Raw genomic sequence first — 12208 nt, 5'->3', positions numbered from 1 at the left:
TCAGGAGTGCTCTGATGGTGTTTCCTGCTTGGCAGGGGGTTGGACTCGATGGCCCTTGTGGTCTCTCCCAACTCTATGATTCTATGTTTCTATGAAAACCTTCTTCGTTGAACAAATTTATATTACTCTAGGTACTAAGAACTGATAGAGACCAACTGCTATGTCCATTCAAATATGGACTAAAAGACCCTTTGGGTCCCTTCCAACTCAACAATTCTCTGATTTTTTGAAATATGCTGCCGCCACTACATGCAGCTGCAACTGGTGGAGTCCACAGGAAGGTTTGGTTCTGGTGCCTGTATAAACTGGCTCACTGAAGATTTCTGCCCTGTGCGTATGGTGATTTAACTATTACACTGATGAGAAAAGAATATTTTCATGTCTGAGGTTTATCAGGTTCGTTTTGATACGCATCTCTCTAGTGTTGCAACACAACGGGCTCAAGCTATTCCTTGTCGCCAAGTTTGGCATTTCATTGATGATCTTGCACAGGTCCGTGGAGAGCCAGTGTGGTGTAGTGATTAAGAGTCTTGTAATCTGGGGAACCGGGTTCGCGTCTCCGCTCCTCCACATGCAGCTGCTGGGTGACCTTGGGCCAGTCACACTTCTCTGAAGTCTCTCAGCCCCACTCACCTCACAGAGTGTTTGTTGTGGGGGAGGAAGGGAAGGGAGAATGTTAGCCGCTTTGAGACTCCTGAAGGGGAGTGAAAGGCGGGATATCAAATCCAAACTCTTCTTCTTCTTCTTCACAACAGACATGACCGCAGAAGTGTCCTCTGGGGATATGCCTTATCTGATCTGTCAAAATTCATGCCCTACTTATATGTATAGCGGTCAGGATTGTTAGGGTAAATCCCCACTGCAGATGTAGCATTTGCCCACACTTCCACTGCTTCTTTCTGTTCTGCTCTGCTATTTTCCCCCTGGGAGAAGCCACTGTTTACTGCTGAATCAGAACAGTTTTTTTCTGCAGTTGGATGTTCATTCTGATTCGGCAGTAGACAGGTTTTCCAGGGGAAAGCAGCCAAAAAACCATTCGGATCCATGCCTAGAAAGCACGGGGCAAGCGGAAAACTTCCCAGACCTGTCTTTCTAGGCTTGGGACGAACAGAAATTGTGGACGAGCTCTGAAACAGCGTCAACAGTCATTCCCATTTCATTTGTTTTGTTTTGAGTTTTGATTATTTATTTATTTATTAACGTTCTTATGTTACATCGGTAAACATTATCATATTACTTCACAAGGCTTATTATAATATAATTTTCAGCATGTATACAAAGTTTATATACCTAAAGAAAAGAAACAAGGACAAAAAAACTATTCCAAAATCATAAATGTACCAACACTTTGGACTTCCTGTCTATCCCGTTGTATATTCCTTTTTTACAAATGAATGTACTCTTATTATTGTATATTTCTTTACATTTTATCTAATACATTCCTATATCAATATGTACCCTTGGTCTTATTTCTCAGCTCAGTCTCTCTCCAACGTCAATCGAATGCTAGCATAGATAGCGCACCGTTACTATATATTTTTGAACATATATCTTATATCTACCCCACTTTTCCATGAATTTTTGTTTTGAATTGCCTCTCAGGCTATTTGTCAACTGCGCCATTTCAGCAAATTCTTGTAGCTTGTTATGCCAATCCATTATTGTCATTTCAAGTTGTCTGGCAAGTTGTCTGCAAGTGGCAGTTGTCCAGCAAGCCCATGAACAATTTTTCGGAAGACGTCATGGTGGTTAAAGTGGCATAAAACCAGCATAGGTCTGGGGTTCCAGAGTCTTTGTTCAGCCTTCCTGCTCTTTAGCTGCTCTCTTCTGGATTCCTGATGTGGAAGTCCTGCGAGGTCCCTGCTGCCACCAACAATCCCCATTTGGCAGTTTTCCAGGTTCCTTTCATGTGCCTGTCCATTGCAGCCATTAGCATCTCTTTTGTTCTTCCTGGCCACACCAAGCAGCCGGGCATGTTATTTATAGACTCCTCAAAGAACCATTAACAAAGAATTCCCACTCAGAGTCTACAAAACCAGGATGAGAGCTGCTTAGAAAAAGCCTTAGTTTAATGTCTATTGGCTTTAGAGAGAACAGGATGTGATCAAAGGTATCATCTCTAAAATGTTGTCCCTACTATTTCTATTATTCTAACGTCTTGCATTTGAACGGAAAGGGGCTTGTCAAATGATTATTGCATCTGATTCGCTTTTTATTGATGCTGTCGGGGAAGTATTTTAGCTCAAGCTTCGTTTTCTCCTGATAAATTCTATTAAAATAAAAACACTTGGTACCATTAGGTAAAGGTAAAGGAACCCCTGACCATTAGGTTCAGTCGTGACTGACTCTGGGGTTGCGGCGCTCATCTCACTTTATTGGCCGAGGGAGCCGGTGTACAGCTTCTGGGTCATGTGGCCAGCATGGCTAAGCCGCTTCTGGCAAACCAGAGCAGCGCACAGAAACGCCGTTTACCTTCTCACCGGAGCAGTACCTATTCATCTACTTGCACTTTGATGTGCTTTCAAACTGCTAGGTTGGCAGGATCAGGGACCGAGCAACGGGAGCTCACTCCGTTGTGGGGATTCAAACCGCCAACCTTCTGATCGGCAAGTCCTAGGCTCTGTGGTTTAACCCACAGCGCCACCCGCGTCCCTCTTGGTACCATTAGAAATGCCTACAGCAGAGCTTGTTCCATTCACAGGATTTCGCCCCTTTCACAAACAGAAGAAGTACTTCTGTTTAGCCATCAGTGAACCTGAAAGGAATCTGGAAAATCGTCAAGTGTGAATGGTGCAAGCCTGTTATTTCACGTTGTAGGCCAGGAAGAGAAGAACTCAGGAGAAGGAACAAGTGAACTTATTCTACAGTTCATGTAACACGAAGTTTCGGATGAGTTCATTGACCTATTACTTGGTTAGCAACCGTCAGTTCCCACCCCCCACTGAAACAAATGACATAGGTCTAATTTTAGCTTTCACTGTGGAATTAATATGTTGCAAGCTTTCTCCACTAGGTTCCTGGTCATATATTTCATAAGGAAGTTGGGTAGATAAGCCTGATTTATCAGACCTGCAAGGCAGTTAAGAGGAACATTTTTAAGGAGACTGTAGCAATACAGTTGTAGATTGGCTGTTTAATGTGATGGGTGTGGTGTCTCATGTCTTTCACCACCAACATGCTGCAGACCACCTGTATGAATCTTGCAGAGCACTGGCATGTTTCCTAGACCTACAGGGAGATCCTGTGGATTGATCCTGGAAGCTTTTGAATGCATAGCAGATAGATGCTTTGGTATGGATGATGAGGGGCCATTACAGGGAAGAACTGGGAGCTGTGTTTGGACAAAAACATCCTTGTTTCATTACTATATGGCTCAGTCCGCTCAGATGCTGTTGATTGTATGCAGGACCTTTTGCATACAAAGCATGTCCGCACCCTCTGATCTATGTGTAAAAAGGTAAAGGGACCCCTGACCATTAGGTCCAGTCGTGACTGACTCTGGGGTTGCGGCGCTCATCTCGCTTTATTGGCCGAGGGAGTCGGCGTCCAGCTTCCGGGTCATGTGGCCAGCATGACTAAGCCGCTTCTGGCGAACCAGAGCAGCGCATGGGTGGCGCTGTGGGTTAAACCACAGAGCCTAGGACTTGCCGATCAGAAGGTCGGCAGTTTGAATTCCCGCGACGGGGTGAGCTCCCGTTGCTCGGTCCCTGCTCCTGCCAACCTAGCAGTTTGAAAGCACGCCAAAGTGCAAGTAAATAGGTACCGCTCCGGCGGGAAGGTAAACGGCGTTTCCGTGCACTGCTCTGGTTCGCCAGAAGCAGCTTAGTCATGCTGGCCACATGACCCGGAAGCTGTACGCCTGCTCCTTTCTTAAATGCTCCCAACTGGAAGCAACCACTTGTGTTACTTGCAATGACCTTGCTCCACCCTTGGGTAAACCTGGATGAAGGTGGAATTAGAACACATTTCTGCAGTTTCACCTTCATGTGCTCACGTTTCCTCTCCCTCCCTTCTTTCGTCGCAGGCTGATGAATACCGAAAATGCACTTTTACAAGCCAGGGAAGAGGAAGGAATAAAATATGAACGCACTTTCATGGCATCTCAGCTGATTGACTGGCTGATCCAGGAAGGAGAGGCCTCCACAAGGCCTGAAGCTGAACAACTTGGTCGCAGGCTGCTGGAGCACGGAATTATACAGCATGGTGAGAAATGTTCACTGCTTTAGCGAGCTCTGTCTAGATGCGAAGGATCTCATAAGGTGGTTGCATGTTTTAACATGGACTGCTTAACCCTACATATTTTAAGTGGTGGGCATATATATACTGTGAATGCTCCTCACTATTGCAATCCCAGGCAGGCAGCAAAACAGAAAGTTATATTAAGTTACTATACTTAGTAGTTAGTGGTCAGCTTGGCGGGTCACAATTTGTGTAGATCTGGCATCATTAGATCGGTCATTTTGACCCATGTCCTATTGAGCAGCTTATATTTCTTTTTCTGAGAAGAGTATATCCTTCTTTCTTTTTTCAGCTGTACCCAAGAAGGGTTTGGTTGCGGTGGTTTCTCCTCCTTTTGGAAAACCTGTGATTCAGAGTTCAGCACAGGCTGCCAACTGTGAGAACCCAAAGTTGGAAAAGTTAGTTGCGACCTGAGTCCAGTTTAAAACAACGGCATAGGACTTGGGCTGTGTATACATCGCCAGCTCAGAACACAGCAAGGTTTTCCTGTTTCTATATTTTGATTGAAGCTGGGCAAGCCCATCATAATGCAGTATTTCATAAGGAGCGACAGGGCAGATACAGGGCAGATAGGGATTGTGGCTGATGTCAGGTGTGCACTGCTTTCCAAACCAGCATTGGGAGTGCACTGAATGCAGAATAACCAGGAATGTGTATGCAGCCTTAGTGCTCATCCACACTCCGCATTTGCTGTGCATAGGAAGCAGGGGTCCGAGCAGTTTTCTCCTTGCCCTGCTCCTTTCCAAGGAAGAACCCACTCTTTAGTGATAGATCGGAACAAATGCCAATCCGGGGGGAAACCCAAGTTGCTGTTTGGTCTGATTGAGCACTAAAGAGTGACTTTCTCCAGAGGAAAGCAGCAGGACAAGACAAACTGTGGGTAAGCCCTTAGTCTTGACTATCTTTTAAGTCCAGTTGATTTTAAAAGCTGCAAACTGTTGGTTACATCTTAAGCAAACTGTTAGTTACAATCCAGCAAAAGTCAGTTACATCTTAAGTCCAATTCTGCCTGGTTGTTGCCAGCAGAAGGTAATTTTCAGGGGAGAGTTGGGTAGTGTAGGGCTTGGGCCACATCATCCATCATTTCTTATTGCCCTGTATTTACTTGTAGCGATCTGCTCACTCCTTCTTGTCCCTTGGCAATGCCAACCCTCAAAGGGATTGAATTACAACTGGCTCTGAGGGTTTTCGCTTTGGTTTTTTAATCTTACTGCTCTTCAACTTGGGCTGGAAATAGCGCAATGAATGACTTTTTGCCAGCTTACATCATAGTTGTGCAATTAATCTTGCTGCCAGAGAGTAATTAATAGGGTGCCAGCTGCTAAGGGCACAGCGCACAAGTAAAGTGTACTCTCTTGGCCTCTGAAGTGGCAAGAACATGCTATAGGTAAGGACTGGGAGATAAAAGGGAGAGGTAGAACAGGGTGAAGATAAGATAATGCAGAGAGAGAGAGAGAGGCAGAGGCCACTGCAGGTTCTTATTCTGCCACATCACACAGACAGATATACCTCACATTGGATACTGGTTCAGCTATCAGCCTTGGCCCCTTCAGGCCCCCATCTGCTTCAGACTGGCTGTCCATCTTTTTTAAAAAATTATCACAGCACCACTTTTACTAGCTTTCTCTAGTCAGTAGAATCCCCTCATTCTAACTGGATTCTGCAGACCCTCCTGCCACCTTTGTTAAGAACTTGCACTAGAGCTTTGGAGGGGAAAAGTATGTGGCTGATGTTCAGTTACGTTCCACTCAGACCTACTGAAATGAATGGACCTAGCTTAGTTGGGCTTGTTGATTTTAATGGGCCTACCCTTGAGTAAAACGTAGTTGAATATCACCCAGAGCCTTTACGCAGCAGTGAAACTGTCTCTTCCACTTCATTCTCCTTCTGCCCTCCATCTTCCCCAACATCAGGGTCTTTTCCAGGGAGTCTTCTCTTCTCATGAGGTGGCCAAAGTATTGGAGCCTCAGCTTCACGATCTGTTCTTCCAGTGAGCACTCAGGGCTGATTTCCTTCAGAATGGATAGGTTTGATCTTCTTGCAGTCCATGGGACTCTCAAGAGTCTCCTCCAACACCATAATTCAAAAGCATCAATTCTTCGGCGATCAGCCTTCTTTATGGTCCAGCTCTCACTTCCATACATCACTACTGGGGAAACCATAGCTTTAACTATACAGATGTTTGTTGGCAAGGTGATGTCTCTGCTTTTTAAGACGCTGTCTAGGTTTGTCATTGCTTTTCTCCCAAGAAGCAGGAGTCTTTTAATTCCGTGACTACTGCATTTGTCATTAAAAAGCTAAAGCAGGCTGAAGATCTTTTGTTAAAGTTCAAAGTGTGTTATGAGTTAAACCATCCTCTGCAGTCAGAAGAAAGCACCTCTGAGTTCAGTGGAACTGCTGCCCAGCTAATTCTGAGCAGGACTGAGCCAGGAGTGTCTCTTCCAATATCTGCCAGCCCTGTTTGTCCTGCCAACAAGCCGTATCTTTTCTTGCCAGATTCTCTGTATCAATTGAAGGCATACCTTTTCCATTGGTCCTTTGAGAGGTCAAGGATGTGTGAAGCCCAATTTAGTCTTCTGTCTGCTGCTGTGCTGTAATTGTTATGGCTGAAATTTCAATACATTATTGAAGGGTGTTTTTTTTTAAAAAAAAAGATTCTAATAATTGCGCGATTGCATGTTGTGTTTTATTCGAATACTTTATCTGGATGACCTGGAATCCTATGGGATGAAGGTGATTAAAAATTAAAACAAGCAAACAAACAAAAAATGGAACAGGGCTGCAACCCAGGTTTCCCTGATCAAATCAAAACATGCTAACACACCTCCTGAAAACAAGCAACTTCCTCCCACTGGCAACTATAATTTTTGGCCGGCTACCAAGGGCACTGATGGGCTAATCCGACAGTGTTCTGACCCAGTCATGCAAGATTTCCCCTGGGGAACTGAAACACATTGAAATTGCAGCCAGAGGAAATGTATGCAACTCCCTCGTTCCTGTTTAATGTTAGAAATGGAGTGTTCTTATTGACTTTCCAAGAACTTAGGATGAAAAGGGCTGGTGTAAAATCTGATTAAAGCCCAGAGAGGCTAAGCTCTTTATTTATAATACTTTGCCAGTAGGAGATTTGGTTTAAAGACTTAGTTTCTATAGATTTCATTGTGTTTCACCCGAGTTAGAAACAATATTGGTTACACTCAGCTGAGATGGAATGATTATGGATTTTAGCTGTAGCAAACAAAAATAACATCTGTTTTGACTGCATCTGTACTTATACTGAAACAAGCATAGCTAAAAAATTAGAAATCTTCCCTTCTCACCTCCCCCCCATCCTGTTTCCAAATTGCAAGCTAACTTTGAAATAACAACAGCTGCCTGCTTTTCACTCCGTTGTCTGTTTATTGCAATCTTTATAGAGTCTGCTCAGTTTGCAAGTAAATACCATGGATCCCCTGGCAAGTTTGCTCTGCTCTCCAAGGGCCGAGCCATTCTTTGTGACTTATATGTCAGCATTGTCAATGCAGTTTCAATTAACACTAATTGGCATTCTGCTGTAGCCTGGCAAGAGCTGAATGAGATATTTGGCTGACGATTGAGTGTAGGATAAAATACCTTTGTGCCTCATTGGTTGTCTTTATAAACTGCTGTCGCAGTTTATAATAGAACTCGACTACCCTTATTGCTGAATAAGCACAAAGAATAATGACATGCAGTTTCCTTCTCTAGTTAATTTATTGTCGTAGAAAAGGGCCTGACTGTCAACTTTAGTTCAAATCCTAGCATTGAGGCAAGAGCTTTCATATCTAAATGCCTGTCTGAATTATAATAAATGTTTTGTGTTTCTATAACACTTTTGAGTGTGTAAAGTGTCATTACCTTTACAACAACCCTTGCAGTACTATTATCCCAGTTTTGCAGGTACAGTAGGTGAAACTGAGGGGACAGACATCTGTGGAGTTGATGGCAGAGACAAGGTTCCAACCAGAATTTTAGGTCAACCACTATGTTACACCAGCTCCCTCTCTAACCAGAACCTTCTGTTTCCTCTTGAACTTCTGTCTGAAAATGCCACCCCTTTCTGGCAATGCTCTGTGCCTTACGTTGGTCCTGGTCTTTCCCAATTTGGTAAACTTTGAGATGTATGCATGCCATGTACTGAATGACTGCATGCAGAGCTTGGCTGCAGGAATTGTTGGAAGGAAACGGGCAATGATCTTAGGGACTGCACCCTGGATTTGTGTAGGCCTTTTCTTCTCCCAAAGATCTCTTGCAAGGCAGCAGAGATTTAGGACCAGAGTTTCCTTCTTCAAGATGGGCTACCTTCCCAGGTTGATGAGCCCCATCTGCTCCACACTTCCCTCTGCAGCCCATGCAGAAACTTCCTTCTTGACCATTGGACCCATCACTGGTCTTGTCCACTCAATGTGCTAGAGCCTGTCTTTGTATGCAGGGGAAGTCTAGCTCATCAATGGTTTGAGATCCATTGGCTGCCCTCACTTGGTTTAGCTTGGCCAGTCAAAGCCATTCCCAGGGTGTAGCCACTGTCTCATGCTGACAGCCCCGCTATACATCTGCATATAATCCCACCCAGGGATCTATATCTTGGTATGACACTAGACTGTTTTGGAATGCAGCACGAGTATTTTAGAAATGTAGACCAGCTAAAGGTCTGTCGCCTTCGCTGAGACTGGGTAGCAATGCCCCTTCCCCTAATATTTCAGCTACCTTCAGAAGGGAGAATTGCTACAGGCTGTGTCTCTCCCATGGTAGAATAGATGGCAAAAGTAAAAGCATCTGTAGACACAGTTGCAATTGGGACAAACTGTTCATTGCCTTTAGAGATTGAACTGTCCTCTGTCGTAGAATTGGAAGGTCCCTCAAAAGTAATCTATTCTAACTGCCTACCTCTACAGGAAGTTCAACAAACGCCGGTTCCCTCAGCCTGAAAGTGAGATGGGCGCCACAACCTCATAGCCTTTGACTGGACTTAACCATCCAGGGCTCCTTTACCTTTTCACCTTTAAAGCATAGATGATAGATGGCCATTCACTCTTTGCTTAAAATAATCTAACAAAGAAGAGTCCACCACCTTCCAAGGTGGTCCATTCCATTGCTGAACCACTCATATCTTCAGAAAGCTCTTCCTAATGTTTTGTCTAGATCCTTTTTCTTGTAATTTGAACCCATTGGTTTAAGTCCAACCCCCTGGAACAACCAAAAGTCTCTTTTCTTGAGCCCAGTAAAACATGATGAAATGTTAGGAGAGCGGGATATAATATTGGGAATTGGCTTGGATAGAAAGATAGATGAACACCAGTAACTGAACGTCTGGATTTTTAATGACAGGGTATAGATGTTCTGAATTGATGCTACCATTAAAGCACATTTACAGATGCCAGATTAGCTTTGAAGACCAAAAAGCCTTTGGAAGGAATGGGGGGAAAGCTCTCTGCAATATCATATGTTTTTGTCTTGCGGTATTTATTCTCCACTGGGAGGAAAATTGGAAGGGAAGCCCTTCTGCTATTGTACTTAGTGGGGCAGTGTGTGACGCATCAGGGTTATGCAGAGATGAAAGGTGCACATTTAACGTGAAAATCAGGTCATCAATCTCTAGGAAATATGGGCAGGGCAGAAAAACACAGGATTTTGCAAATGCAAAAGAAATGAGTATTTTTTTTATTTTTTAAAATTGGTCACTATCCTAAAGCATTTATAGAAGATTCATGCGCCAAATGTTCAAAAGATGAGGAGTTAAAGATTTGGAAATCTGTGGTGCTTTCCATAATGACAGTGATTTCTTCAAAATCTTTTTTATTCAGTTCTCGGAAGATTCTTGGAAGTGGATGTAGGAAAATAAAGTGGACTTTATTCAGATATTTTCTTTGTGAGCTGGGCCAAACTTGAAAATAATGTAGCTGGCGAAAGTGGATATTCAGTGCACATGGTGGGTGGGGGGAATCAGACTTAGGAGACAGCTAGCCTTATGTTCTCTACTACTGAGTTTGGTTTTTACTTACAGTGCTGAAGCTCTGTTTCACTCTCACCCACTCACCCCCGCAGTTATCACTGCATATATTTAAAACCATGAGATCACCTGCTTTCTGCATAATGAAGTCAGACACCATCCATGGTGTAATTAGAATCTAGGAACCAGGAAATGAATTGCTACAAAATGTAACATCCTCTGCAATTTTCATTTTAAAACTATTCAGCTTAATGAAGGCCTTGGGGGGGAATTGGAAAGCACACCTGGTGGGGCGAGCCAATAAAGTTGCCACTGAAATAAACCAGAAAGCTGAAATAAAGCAGGCTGAGATGGAATCTCTTTAATAACAATAATTGCAAGCGGCAGTTGAAGAAGCGAATGACAGGAAGCGCGGCAATTTGTCTTTTTGTCAGCGCTTGGAATAATGAAATTTTGGCATATCAGGTCCTCCCTTAAAGAGAGCACGTATTGCGGTGAGACCTGGAAAACTGACACCCTTTGTTGTGGGTGGGTACGATTGGTCAGCCGCAACACCCGATTGGTAGGTCCCTCGAAGCTGGGTGCAATCTGGCCAATGGGATGCAATCCAAACAGTTTCAAACTTCTATTTGAAAAATTGACATCACACACAGATACTGTGAAGGAACCTTGACAACCCCAAGCAAACTTATAAATGTCCAAAAACATACAGATGTGAATGCTGACAGTAACCTAAATGTGACTCTCAGTGTTCATTGGTGCATGCCCAAGGAGGAACAGGTATATTTAGGACAGTCACAAAATTCATCTAGGATGGTTAGCATTCACATGAGTCTCAATATTCAGCAGTTTTGGGCATTCCTTGCAGTAGAAATGAACCCCACTCTGTATTCTTTCTTCAAGTCCATCATTCTCTCTCTCATATATATATAGGCAAATGTCCAACACATTTATCTCCATTATTAATTGCAATGCTTTTAGGAAATGGAAGTTTATCCTCCCTGTTGCCTAAGGTATTCAGGCACTGCAGCTTTTATGAACTAGTGGTTCTGTACAATTACTGCTGCAATAATAACGTAGATGCATTTATTATACTGCAGCTACTTCTGGGTGCAGAGTTGAGCCTGGCATTCTCATTCAACATCAAAGCATGTTGTGCAAAGTTTTGCAAAAAGTAAAGAGATCATTGCTGCCCTGGGCAACTTGGGGAGGAAGGATGGGATATAAATTCAGTCCGTCTTGCCACCAAACATGTTCTCAAACCTGGCACAAACCTTTTTAGAAGTTATAACAGCAGATAGATAGGAAACGCACCTGGTTGTAAGTAGCTCTTGCTGCCTTAAGGGCGAGGAGTGAGAATGAACTGATGTCTCTGTTGAGAGAGTGCATGTTGAAAATGTAATATAGCAAAGCCTGTCTTGACTTATCAAGGCTGATCTAAATAATAAACACCAGGTTTTGTGGTCCTGGGGCCCTGTTAGCGCAGAGACATACTATGAGTGTGTACAGCAGCAGAGACTGGTATTACCAAGGAGTTCCAGGAGCCAGACGTTCAGAGCTTCATGTGGAATGGGAAGTCCAAAACTCAGGTTGGCTGGCCAAGCTCAAAAAGAAAGCATCTGTCTAAATGGAGTGGGAGATAGGAAGGTTGTGAGATAGGTATCACTAACACTGATCTGGAAATATTTATAGGCACATCAGTACATAGAGACTCAATCTGTTCTCTGGGGGATGGCGCCACTTTGGAGCCTAAAGACAATGTTGATCTTTCCTCCATTCATTCTATAGCCTCCAATGGCCGACAAATGCATTAGTATGCAATCTAAAAAACACCCAGTTCAGGTCTTGGTTCATCTTGATAGACCCATAATGCCAAAGATAACAGGGGATTTTTTAAGTTTACCCACTCCAAATGGGTAAGTTCTAATACACGGCTTGGAAGACTCTGTAGAGAGCAATGAAATCTGAGTCTGTGGCCTCTCCAGATGACCTGTTTATTGA

General features: G+C 43.6%; 1 protein-coding gene across 3 annotated transcripts in view; it reads left to right on the top strand.

Annotated features, from left to right (window-relative positions):
- The window catches only part of DEPTOR (DEP domain containing MTOR interacting protein), a 60410-nt gene that overhangs the window by 25777 nt on the left and 22425 nt on the right, over positions 1-12208 (top strand). For all 3 annotated transcript variants that reach the window (XM_083450637.1, XM_083450639.1, XM_083450638.1), the window contains one exon: positions 4025-4203. In XM_083450637.1, coding sequence (XP_083306763.1) covers positions 4025-4203 — 179 coding nt within the window. The remainder of the gene's footprint in view (positions 1-4024; positions 4204-12208) is intronic.

This window comes from Podarcis tiliguerta (genome assembly GCF_965153285.1).
Source record: "Podarcis tiliguerta genome assembly, chromosome: 7".
Classification (NCBI taxonomy): Eukaryota; Metazoa; Chordata; class Lepidosauria; order Squamata; family Lacertidae; genus Podarcis; species Podarcis tiliguerta.
This window is presented reverse-complemented; position numbering and strand designations above follow the sequence as displayed.